The sequence below is a fragment of the Apteryx rowi genome, unplaced genomic scaffold (assembly GCF_003343035.1).
Source record: "Apteryx rowi isolate R43461 unplaced genomic scaffold, aptRow1 scaffold_61, whole genome shotgun sequence".
Lineage (NCBI taxonomy): Eukaryota > Metazoa > Chordata > Aves > Apterygiformes > Apterygidae > Apteryx > Apteryx rowi.
Window position 1 is genome coordinate 3482187 of NW_020450883.1, and position 23284 is coordinate 3505470.

Here is a 23284-nt window from a genome sequence, read left to right on the forward strand (position 1 = left end):
TAATTCAATTCTAAATATCTTTCTAAAAATGTGAGATACTTAACCAGTTAATAGCTTGTTGGAGAACTACAGGGTTAGATTTTAGATTGATCTAGGTAACAGTCTTTTATAGCCCTATGGTGCCATCACTATTCCCAGTTTCATCAGGAAAAGTATTAAAATATGAATGCTTTAACCTTCAGGAAGCTTAAATTTGGAACCAAAGCTGATTCCTACTGGCAACTCAGTAACAGTCTGAACACACTCTAAATAAAACTTAAGCTTTCAGAAAATCTGGATCCCAACTTTACACTTTCATCTACTTCCAGTTTCACTGATACCTTTAGCAAAGCTGCAACAGCCTCCTGGTTAGCATTTCGAACATCTTCTCCATTCACTGTCAATATCTGGTCTCCTTGCATCAGTCTCCCATCTGTATCTGCTATTCCTCCTTTGACAATGTCTGACACAAACACTCCCGTATCATTCCTGCAAACACACACACATATTCTGCATTACAACAGTGCTGAAAAGCCATTTTCATTCTCTGAGTTCTTAAGGCTCCTGCTTGCAACTGAGAACATGACATCCTCTCATCTTTGTGTTGAGTAATGTTTGGATAGCTCCTGCAGGAAAGGCGAATCAGCTTAGGCAAAAAAATGATCCTGAGACAGATGCATTGCCTTCAAGCTCAAAGGATATCAGCACTGCACCACAATGGAGAGTACAAGCATGCCCACCAAGTTCCAAACACTCACCCTCCACGCACACTCATACCTTTTCCCAACTATACTCAGTCCAAGGCCTTTGCCAGGCTTCTTTTGCAGCTCTATATTGAGTACATCATACATATCTTCCTCCTTGTACTGGGCCTCATCTCTGTATACAGTTAAACGAACTTTTTGTGGTGTCTGTCTGAGGACATTTATGGCTTCATCATGTGTGGCATTCCTGAGATCAATCCCRTTCACCTGCAATGTAAGCATACATTGACAAACCATGCAGGGCTTCCAACACACACATAGAAGATGTGTAATTAGTTAATGACAATAGATAGTGACCAAAAAAACTACTGCACCTCTAATATCTGATCCCCAGCCCACAATCTCCCATCTTTAGATGCGGCTCCTTCTTCATATACTTCATGGATAATGATTGCTCCCTGTGAATAAATAACAAAAATGCATTGCATGCTTCAAGAAGATCTACTTTGTGCACTGCAAGTATACCGTGCTCCTACTTTGAACCAAGAACTATTGAAAAATCCTACTAAAATTAACCAAAGAGTGGCAAACCAAACAGTCAAATGACTGACGAACAAATTACCAAATATTTAAGAAGGTCACTTCTACTTTCAATTAAAAATGCATTTGTTTTTCTGATGTTTTCCTGTCTGTTTTCCTTTGGCATCTTTCTATAAATGTCACAGGACCAAATGAAAACAAATTCTCTTCTATCAGATATTTTAATGGCATTATTGCCATTTCACTTGAGGGATACAGATTTTTTTCCAACCAACCAGCAAAGTGTCTGCTCCTCCAACAATGCTCAGACCAAGACCAGTCCGTCCTTTGGAGATATCAATGGTTGTTTCACATCCAGGGATGATGGGACACGTAGCTGGGTCAGAAGCTAATGTGGCTGGAGTTGAAGATCTGCTTGTGTCTAAAACAACAATTAAACACCCTGGTTACAGTATGAGGACTTGACATCAGAAAAGTGACTTTAAAATAGAGTCCACTTACAACGCAACAGCAATAGCTGACCTACAGAATACTTTCTCAATGCAGAACACCCACATAACGATGCAGCTATTCACTCCCTTCCCCTCAGGCAAGGACAGTCCTGTGCTTTCAGTCACAGTTGCCCAATTTTGATGTCATCAGGTACCACGTTCACAGTTTTGAGTTTGCTGGGAAGATTAACTGTATCACATACAATGCCCTGTATTTGTACTGCCTAGCTCTCTCTTATAATTTGGACAGCCAAAGGCACTATGGAACACACATAGCTTATATTAAGATAGATTTTAATTTAAACATCTATTCCAGCAATGATGAAACACAGAACACTGATAAATGAAGCACAAACTATATGTTAAACAAATGTATGCAAGGATGTCAGCCCTGCACTTATGTAATGGGTAAAGTCAAGGTGCATCTAACCAAATATTCTGTCTCTGACTCAGATCAGTACCATGTGTTTAGAGAAAGAATATGAGGCAAATATAGTGATACTTCCCAATTCTAGCAATGTGTGGACAAGCCAAAGGACACATATATGGTATTCGATCTAGTGGCCCTCAACAAGGGCTTACTTACACCAGTATGTGTGTCCACCTTTTAACTCACTTTTGACACTTACAGCTTTTGGAAGGAAGAAGTTTCACACTGTAAATATATATTCTCACAGTGTAAATATACGTTGTGTTGAAAAGTTCCTCCTGACTTTGCAATGTACATTCTTATGCAGTAATTTATGTGTGATCATAAATAAGATTAGAGTACCTGGTATGTCACAAATGGATCTTTGGCACAGTTTTTTGGGCAGTTCCATATCTTTAAAAGATAAAAAAAAAAGTGGGGGGGGGGACGGGGGGGGACAACTAACCATACTAAGAGGGTTTGAAATTATGTGACAATTAAAGCAAAGGATCAGCAATCAAAACACCTGGAGTTTTAAGATCATGTCTACCACTGATGTCCTGCTTGGTTTTAAAAAGAGCACCTAAATTACTTTTTTCCAAAAGGTAAAGTCAGGCATCTAAACCCATTTTAGGCATTTAAAACAAGGGTGCTGATTAAAAGAAGTTCCACTGAAACTGAGAAATTGACCATTCAGAAATACACATTTATACTACAGAAATACTTAGGTATAGTGTGAACAACAGGTCCTGCTGGAACAGTAAGGCTCAAAACTAGCTAAGGCCTCTGATGGAAACCAGAAGGGTGATGAAAACAATTCAACGGTAAATCTGTGTGAGCTTACTGGTAGCTCTGTTGCTCCGGTACGCAAACTCCCTTTGCATAAGAGGAGAAACTGCTTATGCTTAGGCGAATCAAGACTAAAGTAAGATAATTCTGTCCAAAAGACATATAATATAAACGAAACGCAACTAGCATCAAACAAATGCTTGGAAGGGAGCCTTGGGATACAAAGTGGCCCTTATCTAGTTAGCTGCATGAGTAATACTATATTGGGCCAAAATCTGCTAGGCTTTGGTGTTGGCAACACCAAATTTAGGTACAGTTGTAGCAGAAACGGAATCAATGAGGAAAAAGAATTTAGGAGTGGATTTTTCCTTTGGGAAGAATCTGTGCAGAGAAAAAAAGGTGCAGGGACATTGATAAGGGGGGCTCAGGAAAATTAAAGATGGGGATAAGATATATAATCAGCTGGAGAACAAAAGGGCGTGGGGAGTAGATCTTCAAACAGTAGAGCTGTGGACACCCGGTAGGGAGAGCCCCCTTGGACAACACACTGAACTCTCCATCAGGTCTGTGTCCAAAAGACTTGATGGGGCAAGGTGGGGTCWGGGACAGAGTTTTAAGGAACTTTAATACTAAGTAAAGAAGGAAAGACAACAGGATTGTAACTTAGTAGCCCTCATGCAATTTATAAGATTTCCTTATAGTAATATAACTGTGTATCAATGCTACTACTAATAATACATAATAGAACCATTAGTAAGTAATAATTGYGGTGATATACATGTAAATTAATACTGTGATGCGCTCATTAATTATTTAAGATATTACTAGCTTCTTAGYGGTGTGTTGCTTTATCAATAACCATGATAACCATTTCAATCAGTTGTGTCTCAAATCTCCAGTCTAAAGGGGGAAGAGTTGGACTTGGTCAGTAATGCATCGCAAGACAGTCTCGCTCATTCTTTTSTTCTAGGAAGGATGACATGACTTTTCTCACCACTCTAAAGGACATGACTCCCACCTTATCCTAGACAACCATGGCATAGGCACTCACTGAACAGATTTGGGGATGGAGGAGGAAATTCCTCCATCCTACCACCTCTGTAGCTGGCCAGTGTGAGGACTAGAGGTAGGTCTTAGGTGTGGAGCTTCATTGGTTTATTTAGATTGATCTATATTCCAGAAGACAGCTGAGTGCACAAGAAGAGAGGTATTTTAAGATGGATCTTCATTTTTATCTTACAGCCCTCACGTGAAGCTAGACACACATGGAGGAAGCTTACTTCTGATGGCCTCTGGTTCTGGCGAGCCTGAAGTGGGGACAGTTGCTGGCTGCTGGATATTCCTCCTCTCTGCTAGGGCAGTGCTGGCAGGGATTGGTGCTGCAGTCAGGCTATCCAGCTCTGCTGAGTTGATTGTAAGCTTCACTGTGGTTTTGGATGTCTTCAGGAGACTGATAAACTGAATGATAAAGAGAACAGATGGTAAAGAGAGTAACTGGACYGTTCAGTTGTAAAACAAAGGTCAGGCAGAACAACTTTTCTGGAAATTGGAGCTAGGATTGCAGTCCTGCAGTTGTTCCAGGCAATGAACAAGGACAAAAACTGATGTTTTCCATGATAAACGGCAATAGAGTTAATAGCAGAGGGCCAGATCTGGCTAATGTTAATCCACATGAAACTATGCCACACTACACCAGAGGAGAATGCAGCAGTCTTTGGACAGCTTCTCTGGATGAAATACTATCTGTTTACAGTAATTAGTAGAAAAATCTAATGTTTGGGTGGAGCCCAATTCTGATCCCACTGAAGTCCATGCCAAAACATCTATCARTTTAAATGAACATGATATTATGCTATCCAAGCACCTTAATTAACCACACAGGTGGAAGAAAGTTTTGAAAATATTATCTGAAAATATTATCAGGAGGGAGAGAAAGATGCTGGGCTGTAACACAGAACTGAAACAAACTCAAGATCTACCTTTAGGGGAAAAAACTTTCAAAATGCATTGCCGTCGCACAGGAAGAAAGCAAATCTTCTCAGGCCTTTAACATATCAGCAGAATTARAAAAAAGACTTTTTTCAAAAATGAGCCCTTACTCAATCACTCTGTCCCTTCTTCCAAACTCTGCTCAATTCCCTGCAAACCATCTCACTACCCCTTTGACATTTTCTGCAGAGACAGCAGTGCTCTGAGAGAGCAAGACAGATGCTCTCCTAACCAGCTTTTAATAAATGGAAAATGATCTTCTCACATTAAAGAATCACCTCTTTTGGTAGCAAAGGAGATACTACAAAAAAAGCCCTCCTTGATTCACTACAGAACCCAAGTTGAGTTTGCAGAGCTAGAAGTTAGAAATAAATCTCGTTATTTAGGAAAGGAGTTAGTTTTCTCTAAGGGGCTGAAATACCATACTTGATATATAACAAGGCCCTTATTACAGTCACTTCCCATGTATAAGCACAGTTTGTGACCTGCTATACCATTGATGCAATTTCCTGGTTTAAAATACACAAGTAATAGTTTTACTTGTATAATTTAATATTATGTTTTAATAATACTTTTAAAGTGGAACAGCCAGAAAAGGTCATCACTCAGCAATAGTTCATGGCTTTTATTCCACAGTTAGGTGCCCCTGATGCATCAAATCTGAACCACAGACACATACACAAAAAAGAAAAAAACATTGTAGCACAGAGCAAGACTATTCATGCAGTGAATTAATGAGAAATAGCAACTGAGCTTTCAACTCAGGCTCTATCTTATTCCCCAACAGTTTTTCTCATCCAGACAAGGCCTGTGGTTCTTTAGCTAGCTTTCAAAATGCAGTCAGAGTATAGCCGTAGAAACACTAGYTTTGTTAGAGACATAATCGTTTCAAACACTTAGGGTTAGTTTCTGAAATATTCCTGATACTCCAGAATCACCTTTTCTACTGGATAGCCCACAACAATTTCATCATCCACTGCCAGGATTTGATCCCCAACTTTGATTCGTCCATCCTAGAAACAAAACAGAAAACAAAATATGAGCTCTGAATGCTACTCCAAAAATTATTTTTCCTTCCCTATATGGACTTCAAATGTTCTCACACCTTTGCTGCTGCACCATGATCTGTCAAGCTCTTAATAACTACTCCATTTATTGTGTCTTCTTCACTAATGGCAATTCCCAATCCTCCTTGATCCTGGGGCAAACAGAAAAATGGAGATAATTAGGTCTTGCATTTATCAAAATGTTAAAACACATTCACTAAAGACCAGTGAAGCCTGATGACATAACAAAAGTTGGGTTTTCACAGTGCCTCAATCTTTTTTGTTGCAAGCTAATTTCTTCTCAAAATAGCAGATTTTTCCAACCTACCAACAGCATATCAGCTATCTAGATATATCTGAAATACTTCTAAATTCAATCCCATTTAAATACTTAGAAAATTAGATCAACTGTGATTCAGTTGTTAAATTGAAAAATAGGAGGAAGACACACAGAATATTTGGAAACTATGGACGGAGGTAAATAGAATTTCATAATGTTGCTTAAATATATTATTTGAAACCACAGAAGACGCACACACAGGAGTGGAAAATATAAAGGATGGAAAAATGGATGCTTTTCCTGTAAAATTAGGACATGGYTGTGGCAGAGTAAAATTTCTCTAGAACTTTCACCTAGAAATAAATCATCTGGATACCATAATCTGTAATATCYAGTCCAAATTAACAAGGAAAGGCCAGATGCCTGCCAAGGTTACAAACTAACCAACAGTCCTAAAGTCTCAGCACTTCTGTCCACTAGATGCAACTGTCTTCTCCATGCCAGTAGGCAGCAGCGGCAATTTTCCTACCCTCCTTTGGCAGGTTCATAATTACAGAACASCTGGCCATTTTCTCTGAAACACATGATTTCTGTTACTATGCATATGTTAGTTTGCAGGATTCCGTGCTTATAATCTGCTAATTAATTTACTTAGAACAACTCAGGCAATTATTTCACCCGAGGCAGCGTCAAGCAGGTGCTAAACCACTAGAAAAATGTGGATGTATGTCACAGTACGAAACCAAATCTGGTTAAATGCAGTCCATCCTCCCTCACGACACTGCAACCAGTTTTCTATTGTGTTCAGAACAYGCATTTCTCTTCCTTCAATGAACTTGTCTGATCCAACAGCAATCCTGTAACAGGACAGCATGGGGGAGCTCGCTGGACCTCCACAACCTGCTACCAAACTCCTTCAAGCTGCCTCCTCCACTGCACTGTGCCGGGGGCAGAGACCTGGCAGCCTTGCACTGCGCTCAGCCACAGCCCCTGGCTACCAAGAGTTTTGCAGCCAGCACAAGAGGTGCCTTCTTCCTGAGACACACGGTAATTAGAAAACTAAAATAAAGTGCAAGAGCCTCATGAAGTTGCCCAAGAGGGTCAGTAGGTCAGGAAAGTCTTGAAGTGCATTCACAGACAGGAAGGGCAGATCCCTAGAAATCTCTATTTTGACTTAGAGTAAGAAAGAGACAGAGTTTGCCTGCCTTAAGAGGGACTCCATTACACAGAACACGCTGATGGACACAAATGTGGTTGATGTAAATTTAATTTTCAGAATGTACCTTAGGGAGCTCCACATGCTGAATGTTTTTATATGAACTGAAGTCAGCAAAAGCATTGGTATTCGTAGCACTGAGATCAGTCTGACAGAGAAAGAAAGCATAACTGTGAGCAACTATTTTCAAAATTAGAATACCTCTTGAATTGAACTGAAGTAGCACACTAACATTCAAAATGGGTCTGATCGTCTTATGGATCCATTTAAACTGCTATAACCCTGTTCATGGGAGTACTAGTTACTGCTCAGTTTAGATGAGCATAAAGTAAAACAGAATTAGGCACAGAATCTGTAACAGTTGTACTAAAATCTCATTTGTTTTTTTCATTGAATTTATTTTTCTTTTTCATTATTTGCTCATTATTTTGGGTAGTGCTCCATTTAAGAGCTCACTCAAATGAGAAAAACAAAAATTTACTTTACCTCTTGGTTTTGAAATGTCCCTGAAGTGCAAGGTGAAGACTCTACTGATTTCCCAGGGCAAACAGCCATCTGATTTACTGCATCTTTATTTCTACAACAGATGCAGTTAAAGCATGTGATAAAGCAGCACCATATTTCTTCAAACAAATTTAAGTCTATTTTTTTTCTGCTTTATTTCTGGCAGTCACAATGCAAATATCGAAAGATAAAACACATGACGTATTCAACAACTACTAAGGACTGTGCTAAAAAGCATATCAGGCACATCTGCCTCACCAAAATCCAAAATAAAACAGAAATACTCTCTGTGCAAGAACTTGAGCATATTAAATAAACTTTTTTAGCAAAACCTTTAAACAGAACTTACCTGATAAAGATTATTTTTACTTTAGATGGCGCACATTTGATTATTGATGAAGCATTCTGATGAGTCCTTCCATAGAGTATTTGCCCATTTATCTATTTAAAGAAAATAACAATTATGTCTCAGAATATTTTAATTCCCTTATACTTAAACTAATGTATAAGCCTTAGAGACACACCATTATTCCACATCACTTGCTAAAACAGCATTTTAAATATTGTATTAAAATTCTGGAATATATTGTGTCCTGCTTTCACTCCCTCTCAGACGAACACTGTCACAGGGCTAAAAATGTCCTCCTCTGGGTTATTCTGGGTTGAGTTGGCACATCATCTATTTCCACTTGTCATTGATCACCTCATGACAGATGTAGGGATAAAGCAGAGTCATGGGAAATTCTATCAATAACAAATGAATCATCTATACGCAGCAACAAGATTACTACTATTCATTGAATCTCAACTCTGAGACAGCCACACTACACACAGGAATCTGAATGCTGGTTCACYTACAATCTAAAGATTTGACCCTACAACCATTGTCTTCACTTGACAGAGCAGACTCGCTGAAACCCCTTGATGCTCATGTGATTCAGATACGATTGGAGATATTAACGTTTGTARAATTAGTCCATAATTTACTCACACTGGAGATATTAATGTGAGTTTGCAGAATCAGGCCATAAATTACTCACATTTTATTAATTACATTTGTTCTTGCAAATGCAAAGCTGCAGTGGAGAAGTCCACTCTAATAACGGGGGAAGAATTTGAAAATGACAGCTTGGACTTACACAAAGAGAAAATAATGCAACACACACAGAGGTGCTACTAATAGATGAAGAGAAGCAGTTAGCAGGGAGGTCTGTAGGACCAACACAAGCAATAAAATCAACAGTGGGCTGAACATAACAGCAATCCCTCAGCTCCCACACAGGCTGTGTCTGCCAGGCATTGCTATAGGGATACTTGGTCCTTTCATTCACACAGGAGGTGATAATCCAGATGCAGCAGTACTTCTGGTGTTCACATGTGCTTGTGAAGGACCATGATCAGGAAAAGCAGCTGGTGATGGGATAAAGCCCCGTACCACTGACGGACAGGAACTTGTGAACACAAAGGGTAAGCTCAGASTCTTCCTTCTTGAAGAGTGCTCAGGTTGAGACCATCTCTTTGCATCGTCTTGCATATTTATAGTGTGGACAGTAAGCAAGGGATTACTTGAGAGCTGGCTCAGGCCATGAGTTCTGAGGATATTCAGCATCTACTGCATTAGGGTGTTTAGTTTTTTTTTTAAAAAAGGACATTTTAACTGACTCAAGAGATCCTTCTAGTAGGTAACACTGGACTCTGCAACTTACAAGTCCCTCTGTGCAGCCGTCCACAGAGCTACAAATTCTCCAGCTTTTCTCCCAGTCTGCACCTGCCAGCCCATACAGGTTGCTCTCCCAGGGTCTCCCTCAGGCTTTGTTGAATTTCACCSTTCCTTCACTGTACCATCTCCCCAGCACATCCCTGCATACCTCTAAATACAGTTTTGAAGTTACATGGAGCATCTATGTGTGAGTAACATGTTACCTACTACTCTGGAGAGAGTGGGAAAAGGTACAGCAAAGAATACAAACAGGGTCTATGATACAAGTGGATCTGTTCCTGGTTTCCCCTTTTTAGTTTCCATTTTATATGGTACACAGCATAAATATAATGTGTATTACCACACTTCCATTAGACAGAGCTATAGTTAGAAAGTCTGTAGCACTCCACAAATGGATGGACAAATGGGATTTGGTGTTTTCCATGGTCCATAGTGCATTCCCCTCCCATACACCTCCACAATACAAAAGCAGCTGTCTTCACCCATTTTTAGTCATTTAAATAGATACATACACACACACACACACACACACACACACACACACACACACACACATATATATATGAGAAAAAAATCCCAACTGCAACTATCTGAACACATATCAGAATGAAAATTTGGTAACACAGTGATTTCAGCTTGGGTAACTTGGGGATTTCAAGGTCATACAGCTCACTGAAGAACATAAAATATTGCACCAAGAATCTACTATTGTATTTCTGCTTCAAATCAATATTTTTGAGTTTCGGGACAAATTGCAAAAACTCACCTCCAGTAACTCATCTGCAATCTGTAACCTGCCGTCTTTGCCAGCTGCTCCATTTGGATCAATTGCCACTATAAAGACACTCATCCTGGATCGGTCTTTGTTACCAGCAAGACTAAGTCCCAGACCTGTCCTTCCTTTTTCCAGCTCAATCATGTGTAGCTCCCCAGGTAGATTTCCATAGCGCTGCATGATCTTTTCTAAATGTAAAAGTGTGGGCAGCAGAGGTTGGACTCACATTAGAAAGTTTCACAAGTCACCTGGAGAGCCAAGGTAAGTTGCCAACATGCACTACTTCACAGCAGAATCCCAAACTGGATGAGAAATTTTAAGCGTACACCACACYTTCTTTTCAGCTAAGCCTTAGGTGATTTATAATAGTACTCCTAGTTACTTGTTTTGCTTCTAGCTTTGAAAAATATCGAAGCTTCTCTTAAAAAAAGAAGAAAGGACTTTACATTGAAAAGCAACAATTTCCACTGTAATAGCACCTTCAGATAACAGTAACTATCTTACATCACTGCCATCAGTTATCTAAAGCACAGTGAAATTCTTCAAGTAGTTCAACATGTGAAAGAGTGACTCTGGACCACTGAGGAAAACAGAGATCAGAGCGCATTCTCCGGGAGCAAATTAATCTAATATTTCACTGTGTGCATCTGACCAAGCACAACCGAACGCTGACAGCAACACTTAACACAGAAACCACAAAGCATATGAAAACAAAGTAGTTCAAAGTGGACCCCCCATATCTTCTGCTATAATGTTATTTCAATGTTGAATATTTCAGAAATTATAACAAGGGATAAACTTACTCCAGCTGTAACCAAATTCGTCCTCTTTCTCCACATCCTCTGGGACTTTGCTGGAAGATGACTGTGCARCATCACAGCTCATTCCTGAAAATGCTGAAGGAGGGGGCAGAGGCAAGTTACAAAATGAAGTCTTCTCTGGCTCTGAATCTGACTGACTGGATGCCTGTGGAGAATAAGAAAAATGCAGTGGCTAAGCACAGGCAGACTCGTATGTAGGGCAAACTAGTACACAAAAATGTCAAAATGGCAATGACTATGGCTTTGAAATTTAAATACCAAGCAACAGGAATTCTAAGTGAAAAACACAGCATAGAAAGGCTGCAAGAGATCAAAGATGGAAACAAACACTAGGCAAGGTAAAAGACAACTTCACTCCAAAATGTACTTTGAAGCAAACAGAACTGACAATGAAAGCCCAATTCAGAAAAGTTTTATGTGCCACTTCACATCTCAGAAAAAGTCTCATATGAAGGCTCAAGTAATTTTTTTAGTATCATATTTACAGAAGAATTTTATTTTACTTTTAAAAGCCTGTAAATGTAATTTATTCCTGCAATATACTTTGGAAGCCATGTAGGAGGAAAGAGGAAGGAAAAGAACTAGGTAATTTTAAAAACTCCTCCAGTCAAGGAGGATAATTGGAGTATTAACTGAAAGAAAATTTAAATATAAAATAAAACAGATGATAACTGAAAAAAATCCACAGTAATTGGACCTTTTCAGTCCTATTTACTGGTTTCCTATAAGCTGCATGGGGGAGATCAAATAAATAAAGATACAGATTCAGCCACAAAGGAGGAGAATACTTTTGGTCTTGATATGTGTGATTTATTCATGCTCACAAAAAGCCCAAAGTATAAACACATGTGAACACTGCAATATAATGGTTAAATACCTAAATCCAAACTCTGTCAAGACTCCACTCAGGTCAGTTTCCCTGAGGCATATGGGAACATGGACTTGGATCAAGGATTTGGCTAAGTGTCATTAATTTGCATCATTTTGGCTTCCTCAGTACTGTAAAGAAGAGTAAACATATAGGCAAGAAACTTGTGCCTGAATATCATCATTCTGAAACTTATCCAAGCCCAAGAGATTTCGGTACTTGGCAAATCAACTGTTGATGTAAACAACATCAACCTCAGGTGAAAAACAGAAACACTTTCCAAGAACTAGGATTTTCAGGTATTGTCCTGGCTTCCTAGCAGTCTTACCATCATTGCAATTTTCAGTACCTCAGTTAGCAAAGGTTTGAACACTTCACCTCAGATGGCACCTTTGGGAGCCAAAAGCACTGAGACACTTTCTTTGCCCAAGACAACAGTGAAACAGATAACAACAGGCACCCTGGAAGACTTCAAAGTTGGGCTGTAAATCAGTGCAGCTTTCAAGTGAAGGTTTTGAGAGAACTAGAAATCTACCAATTTAGTCATACTGAAATTTAAGAAAGTTCCCATCTCTCAGGGGAAATAAGCTACCTTCATTCTCCGTATACTCAAAAGATTTAAAGAAAATGAAAATGTCCGATTTCAGTTCCTTCATTCTGCTTCTGGTTGGAAAAGATTTTCCTCTCATTCAAAAAATTTTGTCTAGGAACTTAACTAAGACTAATAACTAATAAATGCAAAATCTGAGGGAAGTGTTAAAACGGCACCCAAGGCAACGGTTTCCATTAAAAACACCATGTAAATGCCATATGAATTTTTGTATTGTTTTATCAGCCTTGTTGGTCTGTGCTTCAAATCTATGGGTCACATGAATGGGTCACAGCATCCAGTTGAGATACCTTATATGACTGAACTTGCATGTAGGAATTATTTTACAGTTTATGCAAATTATATTCTAAAATATGCTAATAGTTACAGGATGGATTTTATATAAACCTCAGCTAAAGCAGCAGAATTATAGCAAAGACATTTTTACTCATCAGAATCAGAGTAGGGTGGAAACCCAGTACAAGATGTCTTTTCAGTATCAAAAATCCATGTATCCAACACAGAAAAATGGCAGAATATTACCTCAAGGAGGTGAGAAAGGGAGAGTTAGTTCTAGAAATGCACTAATTTTCCAGACTGCTTCCTAGAGCTTTAACTCAAAACTACATAATATTCAGAGAAAATGAGGAAATACAATGTGTGAACTGACTAGATTAATAGACCTCACTGCAGTCTGTGTGTTTTAAAATCAAAATCAATACATTACCTTAGTCATACTCTTGGTAAATGAGAAAGTATATCCAATAATTTTGCATAAAGAAAAAATATATATTTAAAAAACAGGACAAAAACCTGCTATCAAGGAACTCTGGAATATCTATAAGGTGTGGACATATGGCTACATCCTAACAGATAATCCCTTATGAATTGCAGCCATTAAAATTTCACTGAGGAAAAAAATGCTTCCTTCTACATCTCTGCACAAACACACATAAATCTGAACGTTTGATGTTTAAGGAAATGTTGAAATGAAAGTAAAAGCAAGGCTCTTTTGTGAGAAGGGTAAAAAGAGCGTCATTGTACAGTTTAAACATCTGGGGCCACGTTCTGAGTTCAGTACTCTGTCTGTCACGCTGCACTTCTAGCAACAGAAGTCGGCTCCCTCTGTTTACACACACATAAGACTTTTCCTCTCTGAACTGGGCCATGTTCAAAAAACAACTAAACCGTTTTAACTCATCAAATACTTCCAATGTGCCATGACATAATATTTCATATTATGTCATTTAGAATGAAAAGAATCAGACAGTACATGAACACATTTGGCTGCCAGGGTCGCTCTGGTCCCAGCCAAGCAAATATTAAGAACGGCAGCAAATTTGGAGCAGTTCCACTTTCAGCATAGGAGGTACATGTGGAAGAAGGAGCAGTACTTTGGAAGTTATCACACGCCATGTACAAACGCACAGCACACACAGGGTATGACCCACTCACTGGAATCAAGACAAACCTTGAATGGTGTGGGAGCAAAAGGGTTAGTTGGGGAACAACGGAAGGTAACCCTAATTGGATTCGATACCTCCTACAGCAACAGAAAACAGCAATCCATATATTACAGTACCTTTGGCAATACACAGCGTTACTAATGAAAAACTTGGTTTAAATTACAGGTCCATTTTATTAACTGCAGACAATTTTTTAACTGCATTTATCTAAGGAGTTATTAAGAGCTGTGATTCAGCAAAGTATCTTACTGTATGTATATAAATCTTAGTCCACTCCTGCAGAAGTGGGAGAGAAGGCAAAAGGCCGTTCCTATCTGAATTTAAAAAAAACATAATTATGGAGAAACTGCAAAAAAAATTAGGTTTTCTCTATAAATACCTGAAACGTTTTTCAGCAATACTTTTGAAAATACAGAAAATAAGCCATCAATTATGTTACACTTTATGTTATAATTTATGTTACTCTCTTTCCTCAGAGCTATAAAAAATATGGATACAGATTTCAAAAACATACATACAACTATGTAGCACATGTCATAAATGTTCTTTATACATTTGAGACATCTGACATACTGCAACACAGAAAAAATGAGAGAGGGCACAATCACTCCGAAGATGTACAAGCAGCTAGAAGCTACTGTATTAAATCAGAAATGCATGCACATAAGAATTCAGCCTTTATTCATTATTGTGTTAGAGGTCAATTTCCTGATATGAATAACATGCAGTAAGCACTAATCACAAAAAAACAGAATCTAACATTTTTCAGATTTCCAAAGATGTCAGCATCCTGTTCATGGGGCATCAAAAGAATTTCCAAGAAGCAGGGGAGAAATATTTTCACCATCATAAAATGAAAGCTGTCAATTTTTTTTTCTTTCTTTTTTTTTTCATGCAAAGTAAGAGAAATCACAGCTGGAAAGTCCTAACCACATAAAAGGAAAATAAAGTACACAGCAGCAAAACATCTCACACTGATGAGAGATCATTTACGCTCAGGTGGATATTTTAACATATCACAGGGACTGATTTTGTAACTGGGCAAACTACTCCTTTAGCAGTTTTGATTAGGTCAGATTGAGTGGTTATGATTAACGGAGCTGTTTTTTGTTTTTTTTTTCAACTTCTTCAAAACTTTTCTATGCTGGTGCATGATCTGTGTCTCTCACTACACAGAATTTCCATCCTCATCAGCAAAATATTTTATCCAAATTTGATTTAAAAAAAAACAAGCACAGAGAGACAGAAATGGCGAAGAAGCACATATGTAATGTTTAGTGAGTCAAAAGCAGACAGTCTGTCGTCATCAAACCTTGTCAGTGTTGAACTGAGAAGTATCAGCAAACGGGTTAGTACTGCTGAAGACAGCTGGCCTACAGAAAAGATTGTTCTGCAGGAAAGCCAGGGAGGGGTTCTAAAAGGAAAACATAATAGAAACTAAGCAAAAACTTTATAAAAAGCCTTTGTGACTCATGAAACAAGCCATACTTATTTTGCACTCTGTGCTAAACAAAAAAGATCCACTTCATGCACTTTGCTACAGACATGTGAACGCAGGCAAAACTGCATTTCTTCTTTGGCTATATCAGCTGTGTTAAACGGAGAGCAGAGAAAAGCACTGACCTTCAGACCTGCCCTAGCCCACCAACCATAAAGTGCAGAATTCAGTAGTTTGAACACCAGAAAATTTACTTGCTGTGATATTTGCAAGATTTTGTCCAAGCATCTCAGCATATGGGACATTCTTATACATTTATATTAATAACTACACAATTGTGGATTCCTGGATCAGAATAAATGTAAATCTTAGTGATAATGCAGTACAAATTTTAGGTTTAATTTATTTTGAAAACTGCAGATTAATTCTCATTGTTTGAATTACCTCTTATGGTGACATACCAGCAGTGTATATTTCAAAATAGAAGGTTTAGTAATGTTAGACAACTCTACAACAGACTTCACGATACCTCTGATTGATAGATTACTTTGTATGCATGAGCATGTGTGTATAGTTTATAGTTTAATAAAATAAAACTCTCTGGTCCTTAAAAAGTACAAAGTACTTATTATTATCGTGTTTTTTTAWCAACAAAAGAGTTTTAGTATTTAGAAAAAATTAAAAGATATAATTTGAATTTTCATATTCCTTATGCACTTCTTGTAATGCACTCTGTTTTGAGATCAGATTTCTTTTGAACAAACTTGTTTACTTGAAAGAAAGAGGGAACAACTCTGATATTGCATAGTAAGTTGGAAAGGCTGTCAGATGAAGACTTGAAAATAATTTCTATAAAGGGTGTGTCCTTCTGGTTATCGCCTGAATGTCTCTTTGCTGTAATGTCTCTTAATGCTGCTGGAAAATAAGAAGCATAATAAGTAGAAAGGAACGTAAAAGGCTTGCTACATCAACTAATAAATTTAGATCATGGCAACTTAATCCAGATATATGTTCCTGTTTAAAAATTTTCTTAAAGCTTTTTTTTTKTTGTTCCTAAAACAGAAGATGCATTCTAAATATTTTTTCTCAGGTTTCGTTTTGCAAAACAAAAACTAATGTAATTTGATAAAACAACGTCTTGTTTCTAGAGTATCTTCAGTACTGAGGAAGTAAAGCTGTGCATGAACAAGATTTCTTCACTGGCAAGCCACTCAAAGTCAACAGGCAAAGTTTTCCCTACAATACAACAGGATTTTCTACTTAGACACGCAATTCACATTTGACATTGTCTTTTATAAAGACAGTCTTAGGAAAAGTAATTTACGAGTAAAATGATCCTCTTACACTTTAACCATCACATTTATCATCTGCATAAAATTTTAAATCATAACTTGATGAAATGTTATGCAAATAAAAAAAGCATCACAAACATTTTGCATATAAACAGTGAAGTCCTAGTAGAACAGAAAACAGATCAACCACAGTAGTTCAAAATCTTTTCTTTTATGTTTTGACATGATGGCATAGCACGTAAGAAACAACTGATAGCTCAAATTTCTACCCATGCAACTACTTTGTATTAATTTCGACTGCTTAACATTATAATCTATGGAGCACTTCAGTCTGCCAACACAGGTATGTTTTCTATAGTACATGCATGAAGCATGTTTTCTTGCACAACCTAGGACAAGCAAAACAAAGACTAAAATAAAGTGGTTTTTTTTACTGATCTCTGCAAAACAAAAAATAAAATAAAGGGGTTTTTTCTTAACTTTTAATTTTCTTTTAACTGTTGTGTGCATTTTTCACAAATGTGTTCAGGATATTCAGGTACCAGAAGCAAGCAAGTATTTTGCAAATCATAATGCTATAGTCCTACAGATTGTCTGAGACCATAACCCCAGTGATAGATTAATTCTGTTAGAAATAAACAGAGCAGTATCATATGAAACACAGATTTGACAGAYAACTGCTTGCAAGCAAAACTCCTGAACTAGCTTCTCACAGCAACACAGTCTGTTTGCATTATCAGGGCCATTCTGCTGTATGCTTAGGCCCACTATACCTACAGCAACCTGAACGGAGGGGGAAAAAAAAAAAGAGAGAGAAAAGAAAAGAGAGGAAAAAAAAAGAAAGAAAGAAAGAAAGAAAGAAAGAAAGAATCTGACTCATTAGCAACATGTCACTTGAAAATGACTGTCTTACTAAACACACTGCAGTACCATATTAAATACAGCTACTGTTTGCAGACAGCCAGCTGTCTGGGTGACTGCACATGAATGACGGCAGGAAATTCTCTTGAAGATCTTATTATAAAGTACAGATGCAAGTTTCAGAAAATGAAGACAATAAAAATGATGCTGTTTACAAAGATCACAACACAAAGCATGTGTACAGTAAGAGCGTTTGCAATGTTTCTGCTTACAGAGAAACAAAAGTTTGTTAATAAACAATCAAGAAACAACCAACAAGCTTAATAAGTGGAAGAAAGAGAGAACAAAATGCAATTAAAAATAGCAAAGGAGCATTCTCTAAGTAAGAAAAGCAAGTTGTGATAAAGCGATGGCATCTTTCATATCCCAAATGGTGACCTGATTATTCAGCAATGGCAATTTTGTTCACATCACAGCAAATGCAAAAGCCATTTCAATGTCTCAAGTATCAAAAACCAACATTCAACAGATTTTTTTCATGCAACTTTACCTGATATGACTGACGGTAAAATGGGTTAGTAGGTTTCTGCCCACAGGGAGCAGAAGCTGAAGAAGGGCTATATAGAGACTCTGGCTGGGGAACAAGAGTTATGAGACAACTAGTAAATAAACATGCAGCTTACATAGACTCTACAATGAGGAAGTTTAGTTTCAAGTGATGCAAGCAACTCTATCAAAGCCCATTAGCTTGTGTCTGCAATGTCCATGCAGCTTAGCGACAGAAAACTTCTGTGTACTTTTAGGTCCTTTCATTAATGTCCAATGAATATTTAACAGGTGTATTTCTGCATGCGCTCCTCAGACATGCTGTCAATCACTAAGAGTCAATTTTAGTTAGACTCCTACTCTGCCCCCCAACAAATTATCATTCTTGAGGCTTTTCGAAATAGTTTGAGGACGGCGTGCTGGAGGGTAATTCCAATTCAAAATGGATTTCATTCTAAATGGAAATAATACTTAAATTAAATCTTTGTTCCTAGAATAGCTGAGATGGAAGTTTCAGGATTAAATATCCCATTCCCAAACATCACCACCTTGAACACTTATTTCATCTATTGCTACATATTATGTCTCTTTTCATATTCTTTATGCTTACCCTTGGTCTGCTTATAATGCTTTGTACCATAAAGACTACAGGATTGCCTGCCTTCCGTATGGCTTCCACAGCTTGTTCATGGCTGGCATCTCTGAGGTCAATTCCATCCACCTGTAATTGGAAGGCCTCATCTTATCATCACAAGAAGCTAACAGTATCACAAATCAGCTTTGGGTTTTTGGTCTGGGAACTTCTACGGAAACCTAAGCCCAAACCACTGTGCTCAGTAGAGAGGTTTCTGACATGACTTGGCCTGAAGTGGAGCAAAGTCCGCACATACAGGTTGAGATTTCCAAGAGTGCTGAAAGGACGTCAAACTGTCCCCTTTAATTCCTACAGGAACTGGGATGACTCCCTGCCCAAAACCACATATTTCAGGCTTTAAATATTCTCAATGGTTTTAAAAACAGGTTATTCAACCTTCTTGGTTCAAGCTCCACATGTTTTCCCACAGGCAGTGTGATACAAGAGATACAATTATATGAACACAGYGAGAGCATTTGCCAAACACTGCTTCAAGTAACCTACCTCCCCAGCACTTTATAAGATTTAATAAACTGAAACTTTGAAGTGCTGGAGGATCTTTCATTATGGGGTATTATGTCAGTACACAGTATTTTTTCTTTTTTTCCTTTTTTTTTAATAAACAACATAAGACTAATTTTAGCTGTTAGACACTTTCCCCAGAAGTTAATTTTTTAGAGCTGAAAAGCTTTCTCTCTTCCTAAAGAAAGCATTTACAAAGGATGGCTAAGAAATTTTTCATTGGTTGATTCTCTTTGTGCCTTCCTATGTATTTGTGTGTAAAATACTTTTGCTTGCTATCCAGGTAAGAACCATGTTATGGTGAGGTTAGCATCAGTAAAGCATTCTCACAGTGACCACAATAAAAGCTAGAAGCTAACACAGGTTATTTGTTAGTGGCAATTCTTGCACAAGAAGTTATATAATAAGGATTACCTCTGCCTCTTTAACTGTATAATTCTATCTTAGACTTAACCATCCAATGTAAAACAAGGAGAGAAAGAAAATGATCTGAAAGAGAATATTCTAAACCTAGGAAATGAAGAGTAATGTTACAGTTCTGTGACCTCCTCTGTCTGAAATACATGTGCACTAGTAGAGAGGAAAGCCTAGGTATGTCACAACTTGAGAAACAGAAACCATCCATTCAGAAACACTCAGGCAGTATTAATTTTTCTCACCCACTTCCATTTCTGCAAGCACCATTAACAGAGACAATCACTGCATTCATAAAAATCCAGAAATTCAGTTATAATGAGTTTTTTTTTTTTAACTTTGTGCCCATTGAGCAAAATTCCATCTCCAAATTTGTTATACACTGGAAGCTCTTCTGTCCTGCCCTAGAAAGTGCTGCTTATATTTATGCATTATTTCAAGGTCTTATATTTGGATCTTGTATCAAGAGCAGCTGTATACCACCAGTTTGAATGTCATAGCRTAAAGCAGGCTCACTCTCTCTCAGAGGAAGAGTCACAGTCTCCACCATCTGGCTCATTACATTCGCACTGGTAGAGTCACCTAACAACGTCCAGGAAGGAGAAGAGGAGCGCAGTTCCTAGCAGCCTGACGCTGGAGATGAAGTAATGTCTGACTTACTGAGAACCATCTTGGGAAAGTTACATACCTTTTAGCATGCTCATTTTCAATTTCTTTGAACAAGGAAGCCAAAATGGCCCTAAAAGCACAGAACTGACTGAACAGGAGATGAGAAATCTGGACAAATTTCTTCCCGCGACACCACTGGTTTCCCTGTCCTCAGGCATGGATATATGCTCTCAACTTCCTTGCAACACCTCCCTATCAAATCCAGATATTCTCAAGTCAGCATAAAAAAGAAAGGTTAATTCCTTAATTCTTGCACAAGGCGTGCAAGAATGATGGGACTAGAGTAAGATTTAACAGGGAGATAAGCTTGGCATTTCTTTGCATGATTTCTCAATCTCTGTCCATTTTTGTTGTTATTCAGTATGCACTGTTGAACGTTTTAGCTTCACCAAACCAAGCTTTTTCCTGAACATTCTGGCTTTAAAAGAGACAGGTAGAGCCACAGGCTGTGTAGACCCTGAGGACACAGACAGCCACCTATACTACAGAACATATATTCAACTTAAAGCTGTCTGCATGCAAATATCAGCAGATGGTACCACGGTGTTTATAAAACACTGTATGGCTCAAGTGCCGCCAACTGGAGCAGCTACACAGCTGTCACCTCAGGACCGAGCATCCATCTCGGTGACTCCCGAGCTGCAACAGGTGTCCTGAGCAAAAGGAAGCAGTCCAGTACCTCCACAATTCGGTCTCCAGTTTTCAGCGTGCCATTTTTGCCCGCTGGGCTGTCCTCCAGGATGTGTTTGATAAAGATCCCCCTCATCACTTCCCCGTTACTCAGGCGGCTCCCCATCCCTCGTCCACCAACGATGCTGATCCCCAGTGACTTGCTAGGCTCTCTCCAAAGTTCAACCCTGCCGTGACAAAAACAAAGACAAGAATAAGTGAAAATCTATTGTGATTATAATAATGTCCTCTCTGCTCCACCTTCTGAAGACCCACCTATCTGCACATTTTTGTAAAAAAGCCATTCACGAATAACTCTTCCTGCAAAGTTTTTWGTCTTTCTGTGGGAGTTATTTACTGGGTCTATAATTGTGTCTACTGTCCTTCATTTTATTTTGGCTTCTAATTAAAACTTTGAATCCTTCTCTTCATCTCTTCCTATGGGATCCCATAGATGTAGTCCATAAAGATAAATTACCAAGGCAATCCACCAACTGTTAAATTGCAGAGATTTAGCCCAATGACAATAAAAATCAGCACTGAATTACTCTTGCAATGTACGATACATATAAGTACACTATTTCTTTTGTTTTCTTATTCCTCTTGAAATATATTAATGGTTTCACAATTTTTTGAATTTCTGGAGATGAGATTTTACACACTCACTGTACAACTGGATCCACACTTACTTTCTGGGCTGGTTCCAGTTACTGAAAGCTGCATTTTGAAGTTCACTTTCTTCTCCCTCCCCCTCTTCGCGTTCTGGAAGTTCTGGAATTTCCCTGCTAATAAACAGGAACATGCAATCCATTTTTAAAACACCAATAACATCAGTAGATTTCACAACAAAATTTCATGTATTGGACCATGCTGCCAGTGTTAGAATTTGTATAATACCTGTAAATTGCAGTTATGACACAAATAAAAGAACCCTTTAATCTTCCAGAAGACACAAAAATACATATTACTAAAAGAGGTTTTTTTTTTTACCCAATGAAGCTGAAACCCAGTTTGAAAGTAATTTTAAGCATTTAAAATGCATTAGACCCATATTTACCCCTTAGTGTTCCCCTTATGCTGCAAGAAAACTTTAAAAAAACTTTTATGGTGCAACTGCAAACCATCAGGAGTCAGTAGTCACTCAGTAGCTTTCCTTACAAGCWGACTGCTAGAATACATGTTGTATTTGGGAATTCCCCTTCCACTTGTCTCTGAAATTAAGTTTTTATGAAGTGACACCTAAAGAATAAAAAGAGACTACATTTTGCTTACTGTATCCAAAATGGAAGGAATAACAACAGCAGTCCTCAGAAACAGTTAGTGCTTTTGGGGATTTATTTCAGATATTTAGAAAGACTGCTTATCAGAAACCACCATGTGCATTCTCTAAAAATCAAGTCTCTTTAAAGTGCCCAAAGACCAGATCACAAAACTGGAAAAAAACAAAATTATTAGTCATTTTGAGTATCTTGCCTTATACTTGTAATGAAATTTTGAAACCAAAAGAAAAGGACAGCACAGTTCATTCTTTGCAGATACATTCTGAAGAGATGACCAATGCTAAATTCTAACATTGCAAGCACTGAGTATGCGTGGTCACACATAGATCAGATACCTTCACTCTTATGAAATTTCCATGGTCTATCTTCCTTTTTGATGGAAATAAATATTTCTATTGCTCTATATCTTTTCATATTATGATATCATATCAGTATTTTCTTCCTACTGTTTTGAGATAGCTCTTTAAAAAAAAAAAAGCCTATCAGAAATTAATGAAGAATACCTGCACACAGTCTGCATTTTTGATAGAACATTTATCTGAGCAAGTAAAAGAAATAAAATCTATCAAAATAGAATTTAGGAGAACTTTATGAAGAAACAGCACACAATTTCCTTAATACTGTCAAGGACAGCAAGAAGGGCTTCTTCAAATACATCAGTAGCAAGAGGAAGACTAGGGAAAATGTGGGCCCTTTGCTGAATGGGGTGGGTGCCCTGGTGACGAAGGATGCAGAGAAGGCAGAGTTACTGAATGCCGCCTTTGCTTCAGTCT

The 23284-nt window shown here is 38.0% G+C and overlaps 1 protein-coding gene across 1 annotated transcript in view; it reads right to left on the reverse strand.

Moving 5' to 3' along the window:
• The window catches only part of MPDZ (multiple PDZ domain crumbs cell polarity complex component), a 64245-nt gene that overhangs the window by 10641 nt on the left and 30320 nt on the right, over positions 1-23284 (reverse strand). Inside the window, exons 14-31 of the mRNA XM_026083600.1 lie at positions 21921-22013; positions 21242-21419; positions 18934-19044; positions 18328-18411; positions 15499-15600; positions 14192-14263; positions 11246-11408; positions 10434-10630; positions 8297-8388; positions 7930-8020; positions 7511-7591; positions 6007-6099; positions 5840-5914; positions 4193-4370; positions 1499-1644; positions 1058-1141; positions 757-950; positions 321-468 (exon numbers count right to left, since the gene is read on the reverse strand). Coding sequence (XP_025939385.1) covers positions 321-468; positions 757-950; positions 1058-1141; positions 1499-1644; positions 4193-4370; positions 5840-5914; positions 6007-6099; positions 7511-7591; positions 7930-8020; positions 8297-8388; positions 10434-10630; positions 11246-11408; positions 14192-14263; positions 15499-15600; positions 18328-18411; positions 18934-19044; positions 21242-21419; positions 21921-22013 — 2182 coding nt within the window. The remainder of the gene's footprint in view (positions 1-320; positions 469-756; positions 951-1057; positions 1142-1498; positions 1645-4192; positions 4371-5839; positions 5915-6006; positions 6100-7510; positions 7592-7929; positions 8021-8296; positions 8389-10433; positions 10631-11245; positions 11409-14191; positions 14264-15498; positions 15601-18327; positions 18412-18933; positions 19045-21241; positions 21420-21920; positions 22014-23284) is intronic.